The sequence below is a fragment of the Penaeus chinensis genome, chromosome 12 (genome assembly GCF_019202785.1).
Source record: "Penaeus chinensis breed Huanghai No. 1 chromosome 12, ASM1920278v2, whole genome shotgun sequence".
Lineage (NCBI taxonomy): Eukaryota > Metazoa > Arthropoda > Malacostraca > Decapoda > Penaeidae > Penaeus > Penaeus chinensis.
Window position 1 is genome coordinate 9,517,005 of NC_061830.1, and position 20,236 is coordinate 9,537,240.

The 20,236-nt window shown below is 35.8% G+C and overlaps 2 protein-coding genes across 4 annotated transcripts in view; one reads left to right on the plus strand and one right to left on the minus strand.

Annotated features, from left to right (window-relative positions):
- The first annotated feature begins 3,106 nt into the window (after positions 1-3,106).
- Positions 3,107-12,745, plus strand: LOC125031211 (ER membrane protein complex subunit 4-like). Of its 2 annotated transcripts, none has more exons than XM_047621831.1 (4): positions 3,107-3,237; positions 9,785-10,003; positions 10,274-10,429; positions 11,969-12,745. In XM_047621831.1, exons 2-4 carry the CDS (start codon positions 9,800-9,802, stop codon positions 12,122-12,124), a joined length of 516 nt encoding a protein of 171 aa, XP_047477787.1. In that variant the 5' UTR covers positions 3,107-3,237; positions 9,785-9,799; the 3' UTR covers positions 12,125-12,745. The 2 variants fall into 2 exon arrangements, with proteins under 2 accessions (XP_047477787.1, XP_047477785.1); XM_047621829.1 differs by lacking the exon at positions 3,107-3,237 and adding an exon at positions 9,396-9,508.
- Positions 12,746-13,836: 1,091 nt separating this feature from the next.
- Positions 13,837-20,236, minus strand: part of LOC125031100 (2-(3-amino-3-carboxypropyl)histidine synthase subunit 1) — a 13,433-nt gene continuing 7,033 nt past the window's right edge. For both annotated transcript variants that reach the window (XM_047621594.1, XM_047621595.1), the window contains exons 2-4: positions 16,595-17,353; positions 15,766-15,931; positions 13,837-14,198 (exon numbers count right to left, since the gene is read on the minus strand). In XM_047621594.1, coding sequence (XP_047477550.1) covers positions 13,842-14,198; positions 15,766-15,931; positions 16,595-17,353 — 1,282 coding nt within the window. In that variant the 3' untranslated portion in view covers positions 13,837-13,841. The remainder of the gene's footprint in view (positions 14,199-15,765; positions 15,932-16,594; positions 17,354-20,236) is intronic.

A 20,236-nucleotide genomic window follows, 5' to 3' on the forward strand; every position in this document is an offset into this window, starting at 1 on the left:
AATGCTAAACTTAATTTCTGATAAATAATAATGTCAAAATAAAAATATTATAGAAAATAGTGAAGGAAAATTAGATATGGAAGGTGACCTCCACTTTCCTTCTGATCAGGGATTGACAGGGTAGCCGCCATTGTAACACAAAGAAACCTTTCCGAGTTTCCTTTCCATTGGAACATTTATTAATGAGATTCTGATTTATGAGAAAGCTTACTAACTGACTGTGTAGGAAGGGCACTTAGCGTGGGAGGACGTTGCTCGCCAGAAATAGGGGCAAGTACCTTTGCGGCGCATGCGTAATGACGACTTCCAAAACAGCAGGGAGGTAAAACAAAATATATAATTTTGTACTACATGATGGACTTGTAACAGCCGTTCACTCAAATGCACCTATCGCAATATACATAGGCAAACCAGAAACACTTTACGACCGATTCTCATAAAACGTAGGTTAGTCATATCAGCTAGCAGTCTCGTCAACCATTGACATGAATACATGCCATCAGGCGATTTAACCCATCCTCTAGAATGACACTTTCATTTGCCATCCGGCTGTCTATATCTCACCCTCAGCATGGATTTATATATATATGCTCATCCCGTATTCTAACCCCCTTTCCCTTTACATGCAATGTCAAGGCTGCATAGGACTATCAGACAGTCAGTGTCGCACTGGAATAACCGGTCATAAACTAAAGGCAGGCGAACTCCGCTGCGTTGACGTACGTAGAACCCTGCACACAGTGTCACGATTATGTGACGACTCCGGACGAAAGTAGGGAGTTAGTGGGGATCCACACTCAGAATTAACTTGTAGAGGATCATGAATAAAAAAAGAAAAAAAAAAAAAAAACGTGGGAGGGGGTGGGGGGGAGTTCAGCGGACTGCTCCGGCATTATAGTCATTTGGGCATCTGAGGTGAAGCAATACCATCACACAGAAGATAAACAGAAGATCGGGGAGTACCAATTGAGCAGGAATTGGAGAAAAAGTGAAAAACACTTAAAACAAAGGAACAGGAACATGAAAAAATACATGTTAACAAGTCGCAAGGTGACTGTTATTACAGGTAATAACAGCCACCTCTTCCGCCAGGTAATTAGGTGATTGAGGGGTTGTACAAAAAGAAAAAGAGATAAACGAAAATGACACCCAGGAAGGGTATCCTGAAATTCACGGCTATTTATTTACATCCATATATATACTTTATTGAAGTCGATGCATGAATGTACAGTGCAGTTTCCACTGTGCTCCAAATCCAAAACTAAGTGTATATTAAAAATACTTCTAATAGATGCTAGTGTAGTATCTTACGGCGATGTTTAAAGTAAATCTGGACTATTTTTATATGTTCTTAAAACTTTAATTGTTATATATGACAACGAAAGATAAGATAGTCTTATGATGAATGTTTTGCTTAGATTTATGGTTAGTAGTCCAATATAACAAAGTAGTAAGAAAATATCCTTAGATAACGAAATGAAGTAAGCTATGCTTTCCTAAATGCCACCCAAATGATCATATAAATGACAAGGTTCATAAAATGCTAGAGCTGATTGCGAACATGAAGAAGGCATTCGTGTATGTGAACGAAGATGTGGTAAAGATCATTACAGCCATCATAAGACCTAGTCTTGAGTATGGTGCAGTGGTATGGATTCCACACTTAAATAGGGATATAGTAAACTAGAAAGAGTTCAAAGAGCAGCCATAAGATGGGCACCTACTCTATGACACATGATATACGAAGAAAGACTACAGATAATAGGTCTTACTACTTTGGAAGGAAGAAGAAAAAGAGGTGGCATGATAATGATTTTCAACCATATCACCGGAAAGGTGAAGTTAGACAAAGATGACTATAATTTTGAACACAAGAAGGACAAGAGGACACAGCAAAAGTTGAAAGTAAAAAGAGGCGAGAAAGATGTCAAGGAGTTCAGTTTCCCAAACAGAACTATTGAAACATGGGACAATCTTCCAAACAACGATGTGTGTGCCAAAAAAAAGTGCATCAGTTTAAAAAGTTATATGAACATCTAAATATAGCAGAAGGGACCATCTGAACTTAGCCCTTCTCCCGTATTGAAAAAACTAGGTAAGAACACAAGCACGCACACACATTCTCTCTCTCTCTCTCTCTCTCTCTCTCTCTCTCTCTCTCTCTCTCTCTCTCTCTCTCTCTCTCTCTCTCTCTCTCTCTCTCTCTCTCTCTCTCTCTCTCTCTCTCTCTTTCTCTCTCTCTCTCTCTCTTCTCTCTCTCTCTCTCTCTCTCTCTCTCTCTCTCTCTCTCTCTCTCTCTCTCTCTCTCTCTCTCTCTCTCTCTCCCTCTCTCTCTCTCTCTCCCTCTCCCTCTCCCTCTCCCTCTCCCTCTCCCTCTCCCTATCTATCTATCTATCTATCTATCTATCTATCTATCTATCTATCTATCTATCTATCTATATATATATATATATATATATATATGTATATATATATATTCCGGTTCGCGCTCCGCCCAGGTGCGAAAAGTTGCAATTGTCGCCTTGAGGTTACTACTGTAGCCGGACTAAGCTCAGCCGAGTCAGCATTAGTCGACACAGGCCGGGCTCCCCTCATAAGCATAGTCCGGGCGAGGTTCAGCACGCATATCGGACTTATCCTTCTCTCTCTCTCTCTTTCTCTCTTTCTCTCTCTCTCTCTCTCTCTCTCTCTCTCTCTCTCTCTCTCTCTCTCTCTCTCTCTCTCTCTCTCTCTCTCTCTCTCTCTCTCTCTCTCTCTCTTTCTCTCTCTCTCATATAGATATATATATATATATATATATGTATATATATATGTGTGTGTGTGTGTGTGTGTGTGTGTGTGTGTGTGTGTGTGTGTGTGTGTGTGTGTGTGTGTGTGCGTCTGCAATAGATTGATTCAGGCTCCTGCTGATGATATATATATATATATATATATATATATATATATATATATATATATATATCGATTTTCTGTGCATATTCACATCCATATGTATTTATAATCATTAGAGTTATTTTAACAAAACGGCCGTTTTTCTCGTCTCCATGATCACATTGCTTTTTTTAAGTTAGCGTTAAAAAATTGTATCAACAAAATAAGTAATAAAGGAATAGACAAATACAGAAAAAAAAAATTCTTATGCATGTGACTTACACGAACGCGCTAGTGGATCAGCAGATTATTCATCGTAAACATAGCAGACAGTAAAGCCCTCTCCCATACATTTAATACTTTTAGGCAAGTGTGAGCCCTTTCTTTCCGTTAAGTTTTATTGCCTGGTTGATTTGAAACTTTGGATGTGGTTTAGGAGTCTATAAGGTGACTTTGGGCGATATTTCTGGTTGATGAAGAGAGTTTGACATTCAACCGGAAAACTGGAAATGGTGTTTCGCTTTTTTTTTTTTCTTTTCTTTTGTAATAATTTCGTCTTTTGAGTCCTTTGGGGGAGAAAAGTTGCTGTAACTCATGTAATCAACCTCGCTTGATGCCCTATGTCACTCCTTTAAAAGAGCAGAAAGCCTAATTTGGTCTGAATTTCCTCTTGGCGAGGGGGTTTCAGTGGCTGGTGCGGGACCCGAGGTGAGACCCTGGGTTTAGAAGGTATTTTGTTCGTATGGCGACCTGCATGGTATTTTGTGCATTTGGGGTGGGGTTTATTGAGGTGTTTGTTTGAACTGGGAGCCCATTGTAAACTTTTTTTTACTTTGGTCGTAAGTTGTCAGAGAAGTTACATCTTGCCAGAATAAACCTGATGACTGTTTCCTGTCCTTTGCCAGAGCAACGAAATGTGCAAGCAATGTCACGGTTTAAATTTGTAGATTTTTATATTGATTGATCTCTCGCATAGGGCTGTGGAGTCGGTTCTCAAAACCTCCGACGTCTCGATTTCTTGCGTATCCAGCTCCGAATCCGACCCCAGCTTCTTGATTTCTTGTGCATCCGGCTCGCTCTCCCACTCTGGTCCCTAGGTTTAATAATCTAAGAAAAGCATTGTTATAAAGCTACAGGCTACTTTTTAACCCTAGCTATGCTAGGGTTATTCTTAAAAAAAAAAAAAAAAAATCATGCTTATAAAATTACATATACCACAAAAGGATAAGGATATGATATCGCATTCTCTGGTGCAAATAGAGTGTGCGCTCGTTTAAAAAGTAGGATTTTTGTATTTTAAGTAGCCCTTTAAATTTATGTTGAGGTCGGAGTCAGGACATTTTTACTAACTCCAACTCTTACTCCAGTAAAATTCCTTCCAACTCCAACTCTGACTCCACAGCCCTGGTTAACCCATTCGCGACGGGCATGTCATGTATCTATGCCATGCCCACTGTGAGTTTACTTGTTTAATTGTTTTTCCACATAGATGGCTACACTTGTACTAAATCACCAATAAGCCAATTACGAGTACTACCTGTCTCGCCCTTTAACCCTTTTCTTTAATTTATGAAAATATTTTACGTTATCTTATTTTGCCATTACTGTTTATAACATTCTAGTAGTTATAATGTTTATAATAAAAATAACACCATAGATAGGTATAGCACTAGTAAAAAATACATTTTCCTGACAATTCAAGGAAAGGTGAAATCAGGTAAGGCAGAGCCATCTATGTGTAGAGACATTCCACAAAAAAATATAAAAAGTAGGCACAGCATTTTCCCCATTTTTTATTCATTTTCCCCGGCGCCAATGTGTTAAGTGTCATTTATAGAGACTTTAGTTGACATTAGGAACCTGAAAAGGTATGTGCTAACAAATTGCAATGGTTTGACAGGGTGATAACAGGAATCTCTTCTGCCAGGTAACTAGGTGCATGAGGGCTGGTAAAAATGATTTAAAAAAATGAAAAGAAGTCAAGCATAATAATGAAAAAGAATTGACTGGATATAACACTAAGGAGGTGCATCCTGAAATTCACTGCTTTTTATATACATCTTCATATATGTTTTATTGAGGTCAATTAATTAATGTACAGTATACTTCCCATCGTTTATATTAAAAATATTTCTAATCGATGATAGTGTAGCATCTTATCACGATGTTTCAAGTAAATCTGGACCATTCTTACCCGTTCTTAAAAGTTTGATTGTTTTTATAGATTGTTATTTTAGAGGACAATGAAAGATAAGATAAAGCCTTATAATTAATATTTTGCATAGATTTATATGTAGTAGTCCTATATATCAAAGTATTAAGATAAGATAAAGTTTATAATGACCATCTACTTAGGTTTATTGTAAATATTTGTAGATGATAACAAAATGAAGTAAGTTCAGCTTTAATAATAGATATTTTTGAAGACTAAAAATCTTTAACAACAAAAGAAGGAAAGTATCCATAAATATTAATGGAGACAAGATAAAAAACAAAAACAAAAACAGAAAAACAGCTGGTTTACTAAAATTGCTGAAGGACTAACCCAATGAATGTTCATATGTATGTGGTTTAGGAGTTTATAAGGTGATTTTGGGTGATATTTCTGGTTGCTGAGAGTTTTAGAAGTAACCAGATTTTTTGTAATCATTTCATCTTTTAGGGGCTTTTTGAGAAAACTTTTTGATTGAGCGTCCGTAACTCAAGCAGTCAACCTTGCCTACCTGGTATTCTGGTTAAAGACAGCAAAAATATTACTTGCCATAATTACTCGGGCAATGATATGATAATTGCAGATATGTTCATGGTGTAACATCAGGGTGTTGCTGAAATCATGTCTCTGAGACTGCTCGTGTGGATGGAGCTGTTATCCTGAACAAGGTAAAATGGCTCTGTCTCAGGGAACACCATGGCCCTCACTGATGTTAGAAACATCTCATCCAGGATTTCCACTTAAGCACACTCCATAATCTGCAGGGCCAAGTATCCATTCAAACAGCCCAATGGCTTCTAACAGTCTGCATACTGCAGTGTAATGTGAAGCCTCTTGCAGTAGTTATGGATTGTTAAAAAATAATGAAAATAAGCAACTAAGAAAAGAGTTACTGTGAGGGTCAGGGTGTTGGGGTGTTACTACTGAGTATCAAATGGTTTTTATTAGCTCCTGATATTTATGCACTTCAATGCAAGCTTCCTATTTGTCTCTCACATAGGACATTGATTTATGATTTTGAATATCATTTACTTGATCTTCCTCCATCGTGTATCTAGGGAGCCCACTTTAGGCCTTGTCTCTGATGGATCCAGTTGCTTGGTGTCACTGGATCAACAGAGACATGGTTGTCTTCAAAAGGCCTAATCTTGATATTTTGGCTCTTGGTAGTCTGCACAATAAAGCTATGAGTGATCTAAATCTATGAGGTCTCCATTGCTATTATTGCTATGATATTAGGCCCTGGCCATATCAACTCCAAAATGGTATTTGGACACATTATGAAGCTTTATCTTTTATGATATTTCCAAAAAACAAGTACCATCTTTCTTAATCAGTTCCTAGCAATCACTCTGATTTTGTTCACTCCTGAGTAAAGATACTTTTTTTAGGAAATGTACCTATTCTAGAAATTTACTCAAATTTGTCATATAATGCAAATATAAGAAACTCGAGGGGAGGATTAAGGGCAGGATGTGCCCCCCAACAATCCCAGCAAACATTGTCTTCACTTCGGTGGGCACAGGAAGATAGAGCTGAAAGTCAGGAGCACTGAGTGGACTTGAGCTGTGAACGGCACATTCTGCAAGCTTTTTCCGTTTTTTGTGGTTTTACCTTTAATGTATGCATATTATTTCTTATACTGACAACTGCACATTTTTGTCAGTTTACCCTAGCTTAGTGTGTCCATACTTTTGGTGCTTGGCTGGTCTATGATTTTGGTAATGATAGAGAGATGAATGGGTATTTGAGAAAGAGAATTTCAGTACAATTTTTTTTTTTTTTAACTAATGTGTAGGTGCTGTCCACGAACACTGCCTTGTCAATCTCCTACTCTTAGTAAATATGCCATGAGTGCTAATGGTACCTTCTGAACTTTGTACTGTGTACAGTACTAGATATTGCTATAAAATGTGTTAATTCATGCTCATACTCTGGCAAAGACCAATAAATCTCCACATATGTTTGGGAAGATAAAGCTTGTACTTCCTTTTTGGTGTGGGCTACAATCACTAAGTCAAAATACTATTTTTATCTTGTATTTCTACAGTTTGCCCAATGCAGCCGGAGAAATGCTCATTTTTTATTTTGTGAAATGTCTCTTCACATAGATGTCTTTGCTAGCCACAAAGGAATCAGTTAGTAGACCTTGTGACCTTACCTGATTTCACCTTTCCTTGAATTAGCGGGAAAAACATTTATTTTAGTAATGCTATGAATATCAATGGTGTTATTTTTATTAAAAATTATAATTATATGATATTATAGACAGTAACAGTAAAATAAGATGACATAAAATATTTTCGTAAATCAAGGAAAAGGGTAAACGGGTGAGACAGGCATTACTTGTAATTGGCTCATTGGTGACTTAGTACAAGTAGTCACCTATGTGTAAAAAATTTAATAAAGTAAAACGGTGACATTGGGTTAGTAATAATAATAGTTGCAGATTGTGGTGTCCTCAGCATACTACAAATATGCAAAATAAATATTAAACTAGTGTAAAAAACTATTATAAAGTGCAGATTCTTACCTTATTATATTGTTAAACCACATTCTCTGGTTCAACCTTATTACACTACTTCCATTCTTCATTTCCACTTGCTGATAATCAGCTTTTGCAGAAGATAACAAGAATTGTCAAGGAAAAAAATTTGATATCTCTATCATAAATAGCATTTAGGTGCACAACATTGAGAATGCAGCTTTTACTATTACATAATTACATTAATATATAATTTCACCATGAAAAAAAAGGTAATATTTCTACAGTGTCTTTGTTACTAATAGTAATGAAACTGGTTTTAATGGATTGCTTGTGAAATGTCATACAGAAGAAGTATGAAAAAAATAAGCTGATATCAAATGCACCATCAAGTTGCCTAAGTAAGTGATAGCAGTACATCCCAGGCATCCCAGGGTTACCTCTGGGTTGCAACCCAGATTTAGGTCACCATGCCATTTCAATGGGTCACCAAGGATAAATGCAATTTTTTTTACCCTATTCACAATATTAATCCTGTTAATGCACTGATGGTGCAAGAAATTTCTGTCACTCATTCAGGTGACTTCGGGCAATTGTCCGACCTTCTAAGGCTAAGCAAATCAGAGAGACATAAGGAGCTTATAGAGGTCCAAAATAAGGCAAAAGGACTCACCGAGCTGATTCTGGAGCAAAATTCGCAAAGAAAAACCTAATCTAGGATGTGAAGCCCTTTGCTACACCTTTCTCTTGTGAGGCAGGATTTTCAGTCCTCACAGCCACAAATAAAAGTACAGAACTGTTTGCAACGAGAGGATGATCTTAGATGCAGTCTGTCATAAAATATTTCCCAGATTTAAAGAGCTGATCAAAGCAATCCAATGTCAAGGATCTCTTTGACTTTTACACTATCTCGTGTCAAGTAGGCTTGTATGAACAATTTTCCTTTTCAACAACGATATATTATAGCCTAATAATACATTTGTACTTTATAATTTGTATTATGAAAATTTCAGGAACCTTTTCATTTTTCTTTCCATGAATACCACTATGTTGTCTTGTTTATCTTTGATAACTATTATATCGATGTATTACTTGGCTAAATAAACATTTTTGTATGTTTTGTTTCTGTCAAACATTTATACAAACAAGAGTATTTTAGAAATTTGAATTTTAGATAAAAGTGTTTATGAAGGTATATGGGTCGCTATGATAAATCTGGACAGGATTTTGGGGCACAGCCAAAAAAGGTGAAGAACCACTGCCTGGAAGGGGAAAGTTTAAGTTGGGAAAATGAAAATACAGGTAATATTGGCACAAATCCTCATACTGATAAGATTAATCATTATAATAAGTCCATATATAACCACCTGTCAATTGGCTCCTCTTAGGGAGTGGGAATATTATCTTTAATTGCAATTTTAATTACTACATAATACAATGCAGACCCAATTTTTTTGATACCGGTATGTAATTTTTTTTTTTTAACCATACATTTATCATTTTATGTCCTGCCACTTCTGCATAAAGAAACAAATAAATATTTGAGATTTGGAGTCTTTAGATATGTTGCTGAGATGCCAGTTACAGTAAATAATGGAAAGGATAGAAATGCCCACCTTCACCATGACTAATTTTATCCTTTCGTGTTGCTTCAATAAGCTTGTTCAGAACTTTTATTTTTAAACTTGATTAACAATGTTATGAGACCAGGTAAAATGTTTATCAACATGTCTCCAAGGAATACAAAATTTGCTTTCAAACTTAAAAAATAGTTATGAATCAGTAACATGCACGTTGTTCTTGCTCATAAAGAAAAAGAAAACAAGTCTTTCACTGAATATCATCATGACAAATCTTTGGTTAGGAAAGTGAGCGAGTTACCGCGACTGTAGTCCATTCATTGATTTTATGTTCAATCCTATACGGACAACAAAAAAATGGTAAGAGTTTATTTTGTCAGGTTATGTAGATCAATCAAGAAGTAAATAATTACAATTAATTAATGTAACTTATATAGATGACTATAATTCTCATATATACAGAAGTATAAACACTAGCAAATGAGAGGTGTGACTGCTGAATGGAAGATTAAAAGGTGATTATGCTGATATTGGTTGTAGCAGGCATCTTGGGTCTAACATGCAATAAGGTATGGAGATCGCTGTTCACCACATATGGTTCTTTACCAGATTTTAAAACCAAACTTTCCTCTACAGCCCTCGAAACGGAAAATGGCCAACCGCACCATAACCAGCAAAAGGAAGTGGGCAGTGGATTTGTCAGGTCGCAGAGGGGAACGGGGCAGTGACAACCTCCCTGCACCACCAGGATTTATGAGCTCCGTCAACCAGGTTCATGCAGAAGCAAACAGACAAGGCGACCCTAATCTGGTCATAAAGAAGGCATGGGACATAGCTCTTAGCCCTCTCAAATCGGTAAGGGTTATTTGTTTGTGTAAGAAAGGATTGGCAGGGTAAATTGCCTTATGAAGGAAATATTACCAGAATTTATTATTTTTTTTTTCTATTTTGATTGTTGTTGACGTATGCTTCTAAAGGTTTTGATAAGTAAAAAAAATCACATTACATAGGATTTTCAAAATTCAAGAACGTTTTTTTTTCACGAGTATTTTTTGTCAGATTTTTACCATAGATTACAAAGCAGTATACCTAAAAATAATAATTTCCATTTGCTCTCTACTTCAGGTCCCAATGAACCTCTTCCTCATGTTCATGGCTGGGAGCAGCATCAGTATTTTCCCAATCATGATGGTGGGCATGATGCTGCTAAGACCCATTAAAGCACTTTGGGCCACCAACACCACTTTTAAATCCATAGAGGGAACTCATGCAGCACTGCAGGTAATGAATGAAGGTGTTTTTATTATCGATATTAATGTTGTTTTTGTTGTTGTTATTATTATCATTATTATTATCATTATTTTTTATTATTATTATTATTATTATTATTATTATTATTATTATTATTATTATTATTATTGAAGTGCACCTCTACTGAAGGTGCAGTTCTAAATGAATTTAATAATAGCATAGTCCAAAAGACTGTTTCTGCTCTTACGTTTATTCACTGGTCACAAGTCACAAAAAACAACACAAATGCACTAATACAATAAATTAGTCAGGGCCCTGCAACACTAGTTCTCACTAAGGCAGGGGTTGGCAACCTGTGGCCCACAGGCCAGATTCGGTCAGCAGAGTCCGAAGTCATGGCCCATTACCCTGCTTAATATTCATAGAAGAGTCCAGCCCACAATACCCCAACTGACTGAATAAGTCGGTGCCTCTCAACAATAGTTTTTTCTTTCTTCAATAAATTTTAATCTAATCACTGGTTTGCCTGCTTTCGCATACCTTTTTTTTTTTTTTACACCTAGGCACTGTTGGGTTCTGTTTGGCTACTCCTAAAACTTTCTCTGACCCTTGCAACAAAAAAGTTGTCGACCCTTGCACTAAAGTATCTTATCACATGACCTCTCTGTTGCTCTGACCCTGTCTCACTGACTGAAAGTGAGCACCAGGTTTTTATACGTAGTTGGGAGCTTCTGCTACTGCCCCTAGTTAGCATAGTAACACCTGCAGGACTAACCTGCTGAGGTCCATGAGGGTCTATCAGTCATCGATCACTAATCCTAAACGAGATGTCAACCAGAGATCAACCAGGTGACCTGCAGTGTGGTCCATGTGTCTTCATGAGACTCCTACATTCCTCCCCAGGCGGGAAACACTATGAGATAGAGAGACCTCCCTGAAGGCATCACACCTATCATACATGTGTCTTCAGGAGACACCTAGTTGTTGTTATTATTGTTATTATTATTATTATTATTATTTCTACTATTACTATTACTCTTAATCATTAATCACTAATCATTATTCATTATTGGAATAGGGGTTTAGGGGAAGGGATAATAATGGCTAGGATTATTTATAGAGGCAAATGTGTCAAGTAAAATGTAAAGAAGTTGCATTGAGAGTGAATAGAAATACAGTGAAAGCTGAAGTATTTATTTTTTATTTATTTGATTTTATTGATGGCATAGTTTGTAAATACTTCAGTGTTATTGTATACCTGACATAGTTTAGAATAAAACAAAAACTACACTGGAAAGTACCCATGTCATTTAATAAAGTAAGATACACAGATTACAAAAATTAGTTGTGAATGAATAGAAACATCCCGTTTACATTTTCTGTAATCACTGCTTGTTAATGTTAGTGTATGCATTTTTTTTAGAGGATTAGAACTGGTAGTTTATATATGAATATCACAAAATGATTTTCGGTAGGTTTCATTCTACAAAGTGATTAATACTGTGTTGTACAATGTATATGTAGTTCTTAATGCTTAAGTCCCTAGTAATAATTTTTTTTTTTTTTCAGAAACTGATTTATCTTTTGGGGAACTTCGTAAATGTTGGCTTGGCGTTGTATAAATGCCATAGTATGGGTATACTTCCCACTCATGCCTCAGACTGGCTAGCATTCCAGGAACCGGCCATCCAGATGGAGTTTTCATTTGGGGGTATGACACTCTAGTGCGAGCAAGTGCACAGTGGAGAGGTGTAGCCGCTGTGAAATCGATATCTTGTGTCTCATCATCTTCTGTATCCCTTTTATTTTTATTATTATTTTTTACAAAAACGTTTGGGGCGTGTGTATTTGATCCCACCCCCCTGTTGCATATGCTGTAATCAGAACGACTCTTGAACCCTCCGAGACAAGACAGAGATATCCAAGTGGGTGGTATGTGAGATTTTATTTTTTATTAATATTATTTGTTTTTTGTAATGAGTTTTTTAAGGAACTTGAGATTTATATTCTTTTCTCTTTTGTCATTGAGGATCTCATTCTTATCTGATGTGTGGTTAATCTTTATTATGATAAAGTAAAAATATATATACTAATTTCAAATAATGCATAAGATTAGCATTATCACATGTATTTTATTCCATACCTCATTAATGTCATTGTTTGTGACCCAAAATGCAATTTCCACTTAAGTCTTGACTAACATATGATTTACAGAAGAGTATTTATGTATATACACACCACAAATTTATTTATGTGAACATTTTGATGTTAAGAGAAAAGGAAGGAAAGTTAAAAAAAAAATGTCTGTCGTATATGTATACATTTTCCAATAAATAAAAACAGAAAGTATGTTGATTTATTTATATGAATTGTCCCCTTTAATTATTCAATACAAATAAAACATTTTACATACAGTAGTACTGTGAATGGGGTTATATGTGTATCTGCACAAGGTTTCATCTTCCTAGACCATTTTCTTCTTGATTATTCAATTCATAAGACGATTTTAAATGACACATGGTTCTCCAAAAAAATTGTTTTTGTTACTTATAGTTTGGAATTGTTTACCTTATGCATAGTCTTTTAGAAAAGTGATCACCAAAAATGATTGAAGGTCACTTTATTCCAAACTTTTTATGCTATCTTATAAACTTATTACTATTATGTGCCAGCACATAATTTGAGGCAAGGTGTAAAATTATGTCTATGATTTTTCTCTTTTCCATGTCATATAGAATAAAAGTCCTTCTCGTCTATTTGACATGTACAGCTTTCTCAGTATAGCAAGTATTTTTCCCTGAATTAAATGAATACCATAATGAACATCATGGAAAAATGTCGTATAATATGATTTTTTTTTTTTATATATACTATTGAAATGACAGAAAAGATTATACATTTTTATCTTATTTTAATTAACTCAATGCCACCAGGAAAATGCTCTGCTCATTTTCTATTTTTTTGTAAAATGTGTTTGCATATAGATGGCTCTGCAGGTGCTTAGCCACAAAGGAGTCAATTAGTAGACCTTGTGACCTTACCTGATTCCACCTTTCCTTGAATTGGTGGGGAAAAAACTTGGTGTTATTTTTATTATTGACATTATAATAACTATAATGTTATAGACAATAATTACAGCAATATAAGGTAATGTAAAATATTTTTGAAAATCAAGGAAATGGCAAACAGGTGAGACAGGGAGTACTCATAATTGGCTTATTGGTGACTTAGTACAATTGTAAAAGTGTAAAAGCAATTAATAGAGTAAACTCACATGGGCATGGCATGTGCGTGTACATGCCATGCCCCTTGGATTTGGGTCAGTGTACATCTATGAATAAAACAAAATTTTCAACTAAACACAAAACGCTTCAAAAATATGTTTAATTCATTATCAAATCCTTTTGAATGAAATAGTTATAAATTAAACAACTAAATCTCCTCAATCTTTATTAGCCTCTTTTTTAGAGCTCGGACACCTGAGACCCTTGCAGCCTGTGTTTCGTGTCTGGCCACAAGGACATGGTGGCTTATGATTAGGGGTCCATTCTCCCAGACTTTCATTAGCATAGAAATCCATTGGATAGCGCTGGGTGTGCCATTCTGCATGTTTCAGCGCCACTGTTGCTTCATAGGGATTTAGTAGAGGTCGGGGAAAGGATGCACCCCAATCAATGGACAGTCTTGGGCATGCCACCTGCACCCAGGCTTCTACGTCACTCATGGCTTCCAGCTTGGCAGGGAAGATTTCAGACAGCAGGACTATTACGAAGTCTTTCCCAGCAGATTCTAGCTGGTTCTGTAATGAAAGTGATTAGATATGTCATTTGAGAGAAATTATTTATACATCTGTTAGAGAGGATATGAGACTAAGCTAAATTGAAACTAAGTACAGTTAATATACATCACTACTATATGCTGATCTTTTAATTAATCTGTGTACCTAAATTATTTAACTCATTGCTACTGGGTAAATGAACTGTCAACTTTAGTTTTCTTTTGTGAAATGTATTTACAAATAGATGGCTCCAAAATGCTTAACTGTCAAGGAGCCAGTTATTAGGACTACTTGATTTACCCTTTCCTTCAGTTAGTTAGTGTTTTTTTTTCCAATACTATTAATATTGATATTATTATTATTTGATATTATAATTATTATAATGGTACTATCAATGCTAAATGCTAAAAATAAACAATAATCTCCAAAAATCATGGATAGTGATTAGCAGGTTAGATAGTAGAACTGGTAATGGACTCCTTAGTGATTAACCACTATGATCTAGATGATGTGACCATCACATCATGAAAAAACTGCTGATGTGAGCATGACGTCATGGTAAAATTTAGCCGAGGGCCAGGGTGATGGGAAAGATTCACTGTGAGTGCACAGAGCTCAATAATCAATTCCATTGATTATTGAGTGTGGAATTAACCATCCATGAGCCATGACTGGAAGAGTGTTGGCTCCAGGGAGGATGCTATTTCCATGCTCAGGATCCTACAGTGACCCGAAGCACAGATTGTATTGCAGAAAATTAAATTTTATGAAAAAATGACACAAATAAGAGTGTTACTTATTGTTGTTATTACTGCACCAAGTTATGGACTACCTAAAGAGATGATATAGAGTCTATGTTAGGAAAACAGTCTATCACTATCAAAATAAAGCAAACCAAATGACAAATACAGACATTGGAAAATTACAAAAAAGCTAAAAATGCCTATGCAGAAAAAGAAACTAACACTACTAAAGGGAGGCCTGGGATCATATCACCATACATGAGTGTTCATGTGTGTCCGGCCTACTGTGGGTTCAATGTGAAAAGCTAAAAATTGCCCCTTTACCCATTCAGGCTCAATATTTAACCTTGCCATGGCCCCTTGAAAGTAGCCTTAAAGTCTCTTTTTAGGCTCGAGAGAGAGAGAGAGAGAGAGAGAGAGAGAGAGAGAGAGAGAGAGAGAGAGAGAGAGAGAGAGAGAGAGAGAGAGAGAGAGAGAGAGAGAGAGAGAGAGAGAGAGAGAGAGAGAGAGAGAGAGAGAGAGAGAGAGAGAGAGAGAGAGAGAGAGAGAGAGAGAGAGAGAGAGAGAGAGAGAGAGAGAGAGAGAGAGAGAGAGAGAGAGAGAGAATATATATTATTTTATGAATGGTTAAGAAAAACTAAATAGCAGTGACAATTCACAAATACCATTTCAAAGTTTCATTGTATATATTATTGTTGAAGGAGTAAAAATATTTCCAAACAAATCTTGATAAATAATAATTTTTAGAAATACATAAAAAAAAAAAAAAAAATTGTAAATAATATTGTAAACTAATAATGTCAGTCTCCACAACAGACAACAATCACCTAACAAACAACACTAACCTTCAAATTCTCCATGACTCTTGTGTTTCCTTGCCTGCCCAGTGTACCAAGAATCAAACCCCATTTCTTGGCAGAACTTGCTTTGTCTATTATCTCTTTGCGAATCTTCTTCATCAACGGCTGGTCATAGTATTCACGGGATAGGACTTTTGAATAGGGATTATACCTAGAAGGAAGATTTTTAAAAATGAATTACCTTAGTAAAGGTGTATGGAATGGTTCTATTACACATGAATAAAATGAGAACAGAATCAGCAGAACTAAGTATTTCATATGACTAGAACATGAAATGGTTTCTATGACTATTATCATATATGGCCCATAATACCATTCATTAATGAATGGTATTTTAGCATACTGCTATCTCTTGACATTCTAGAGATATCTGAGAGAAAATTACAGTTTTCAGCTTAAGATTTCTTCAATGTTCATCAGCTTTGAACATTTACTCTTTAAAACTCACTCACTTTCACTCAATTACTTAATTACTTATTAATTCACTTAATCTCACTCTCGTCCTCACATTTTGCAAAAAGAGGCTCTCCATACTGTACATACAATGTAATTATGACATTTGTTTAGTTTTGTGTGTAAAGTAAAGAACCTTTTTGGTGAAATGGTCTTCAGAATGATGCAACAACAGTAGCCTAAAAGTACTAATATCTGCAGCATGCATTAGTGTTTTTTATTATTCATTTATGAATGGTATATGAATGGCATACAAGAAAAACTATATGTCATATTTGTATTCTGTTGCATAATAAAACCTATACTGTACTTCTCAGGAAAATTGTATAACATTAGAAGAAAAAAAATATGGGGTACTCACAGGTAGGTTGGAACCTCAGGATTTGAGATCATTATAGATTCCAAGTGGAAACGACCATCACCCAAGCATACAATGGTGTGTCCCTCAGGAACAGGAGGTGATGTGCAACCAAGAACCTCGCCTGGAGACAAGGGCCTGCACTGGGGTACGCAAACAGTATAGCCACAACTTTTGAGATCTTGTGCCATCTTCTGCAGTGAACTTACAAACTGGATTATTGACACTAATGCCAAGGGGACTGTACTTGAGAAGACAGATTTGATGGTGTCTATAAGATGCACTGTGTCAAACTGTATGTCTACAAACACATAGAGGCAAGGTATAGAACCTGTTTGATCTATGGGGACGAGACAGGAATGTCCATAATGAACCATGAAGTCTGCTCCAACAGCTCTGGCAGTAAAGTCATCAACACAACAAGCTCCATAGGTCACATCCCCCATTATTGTGGTTTCTGCTCCAGTCCAGGTCTCAATTATGTCGGCAATGGATGTCGCAAACAGCAGAAGACCTTCTGGGAACTGCAAGGCGACATGCTTTGCATTGGCTTGCTTCACCCTCCATATTGTCTTTGGGATTTCAAAGTTGTAGTTTGAGGGAAGAACCTCTATGGCTTTCTGTAGTTTGGGGTCCTTCTCTATCTCTGCTGGAACTCCCTTGATCACATTGCGGGCTGGTCGGAACACCTTCCTCTCCTTCTTTGGGGCTACAACAATTTCCTTGGACTGTGTGTCTTCCTCCATGATCTTGGCAATAGATCTGAAATGTAAAATACATATATATAAAAAGCTAATCCAAATTTAGATGAAAGACTTCCAATTTTAGATTCTTCAATACTAAATTATTGTCAGTAAACACCATCAGTGTATAAATATATGATATAAATACTATGAAACAAAAATTGATCAATGTTTCTGAACTGACAGCTTAGCCTTTTAATGATTATTGTACTTTAATGTCTCTAAGAAATTTTACAAAGAAAACAGAAGGAAACTAACAAGAATTCAAATACAATGCAAAACAAGATCATCACATAGCTTACAGAATAAGTATCAAGGTTTCTTGCTATTCATATTGGCTTTTACATCATTTATTTTTACACACATGGTTATCTTGTAAGAACCATGCAAAGGTGAATTCCTAAATTTGAAGTGAGTGCAAAGCATCAAAGCTTTTTTATTACTATTAGACCACTAGTCACAGAATGCATGAAATACATGCCAAGTCACTGTAATTTTAGTTTATCAATTGTATTTACACATAGTTGATTCCACAAGTGCTTAGTTATCAAGGTTCAATAATTAGTTCTAACAATCTCGCCTGTTTACTCTTTTCCTTGATTTTTGGAGAGATTTTTAATGTTAGTAATATTTTAACATATGTATAATAACTATAATAGAAATAATAATAAAAGAGTATCATTTCCCATTCCTTGGATTTTTAAGGAATGGGAAATCAAGTGTGGTCACAGTAAAGCTGATTAATTGATTCCTTGGTGGCTGAGGACTTGTGATGCTCAAAAGTGGACAAACCCGCAACCTTAGGGATAATATCTGTAAAACTGTAGAAATATAAGCTGAACATTAAATCTATACATTTTCAAACAAGCTCTAGGCAAATCAGCACTGTATCAGTACTATATATATATTTTTCTACACTGCACTGGCAATGTCTCCCTGACCTTTCTCTGTGAAATTAGTTTTAATTTCGTTACAGAAAGTAGTTTTCATTTATTTACATTCTGCATTGTGACCATTACTAAGATTTATCTATAAGTTCAAAACAATTAATTTCTCATAAAATTTTCTATAAGCTTTCAGTTTGCTATGGGAAATTTAAAAGGCATTTTTTTTGTTTCACACAGCCGTCCAACCTTGAAGTCATTATTTCTTGTTCCACACATGTACAATGAAATGTGCATGAATCTAAATCACTATTACTCAACCAAGGCCTACTCCTGGGAATCCACAAACCTTCCTAACCTGGGAGCTTCAGCACCCCCCCCAATCACTGTATTTATTGTGACATACTTTCTTCATTTCTAATGTTATCATTTGCTTGCACAGATTATTTCATGTATTGAAGAGAATTGTTTTCTCCCTGTCTTTATGACAATATTATTAGATTTTCCTTAACTTGGTCATTATATCAATGTATACCAAAGTTTGTTTCATCTATATCTTGTAATGGATAGAAAGACAGAAATCAATACAATTTTCATCTATGGTATTATTTTCTTTGCAAGTTGATATTAAGAAAGTTGTGTCTATGTAATACTTTAGTATATATTTACAGGAAAATCTAATGATACTATCATAAAGAAAGGGAAAAACTATACTCACTGATACATGAAATAATCTACGCATGCAAAGTGCAGAGAGTAAGTCTCAGCATCAAGTGTTCCCATGTCTCTCTACCTAGTAGTGAATATGTGGAGGATTCTTTGTCTTCCAGGGCAAGGGTTGGGGGAAGCAGCCCCCTAATGCAGGGGGGACACACCCTTGCATTAGACAATAGAGTGACTTGATATAGTGGCATATTTCATATGGATTCTTCATATTTTACTTAATTATTTTCATCATTATGTTTTCATATTCCTCATCATTTTTTTATGCTACTAGATCTCTATGGTTGCTTTCTCAAATGTATATGCATTTTTAGTTTGTGTCTCCTTATCATTTCTATTATCCACTATTAACTATTTAACCCATTGGTGACGGGTGTAGAAAACTATAAAAAAAATCTGCGCTCTGGCGAACCACGGCAACGCGCCGACTTTGAGCGCGTGAGTTTGGTACATCAAGCCGAATCACTGCCTCGCCGCATTTCGAGTGTATTGTTATGACGCCTATAGGCGTGACCCGTCGGGAAGGGGTTAAGGACATTACTGCTTGTTTACATTAGATGCCTCCCATAACAGAACAATAAACACTGTCAACCACTTCCTCAGTTTCCTTTAAGCTTTTGCCTGGGGATGACCTGTGGTCAGCGACATGGGGTATGTTTAGTTTTTTATTTAAATACTATTTTATCAGTATTGTGTCACTCTTATCATCACAGGTCATTAGTGTTATTCATAAATATTTCTTATGGTACAAGACTATTTGTGATTTTGCAGCTCATCTGCCTTTTCTAATAATGGACTCTTTGTGCATATCTTCTTGCGCTTGTTAACTCTAGAGCTATTTTACTTTGTGTTTGTCAGACAGAGTTTGGCTTGGGTTTACAAAAAAACTAACTCTGGAGCTATTTTACTTTGTGTTTGTTGGACAAAGTTTGGCTTGGGTTTTCAAAAAAAAAAAAAGACTTTTCTATTATTTTGGGGACACAAAGTTTGGCTCAGGTTTTCGAAAAATTGACTTTTAAACGTTTCATAAATCTCTTTCCTTGATTTTTGCAGATTTCTATTAGCATCCAGTGCCATCCATTATCATCAACCCCCGGTTCCCCACGCATCCCCTAAGGTCGTTGACCAGAGGAAATATATAAAGAAATCTGATTTTGGAACTTAGTCTCTGGAGGGAGCGTTGTTCTCGGTAACAATTACCCACAATAAAACTGAATGGAATATCAGAAAAGCTCATCCCCTCTATTGACTTTTCCTTTCTATCATCTTTTAACGAAGATAATTTTATGAACATA

Excerpts from the sequence above, each read along its gene's own strand:
- LOC125031211 (XM_047621829.1), top strand. Across the intron at positions 10,004-10,273 it reads CTCTTAGCCCTCTCAAATCG|GTCCCAATGAACCTCTTCCT; the intron begins GTAAGGGTTATT and ends TCTCTACTTCAG. Across the intron at positions 10,430-11,968 it reads GAACTCATGCAGCACTGCAG|AAACTGATTTATCTTTTGGG; the intron begins GTAATGAATGAA and ends TTTTTTTTTCAG.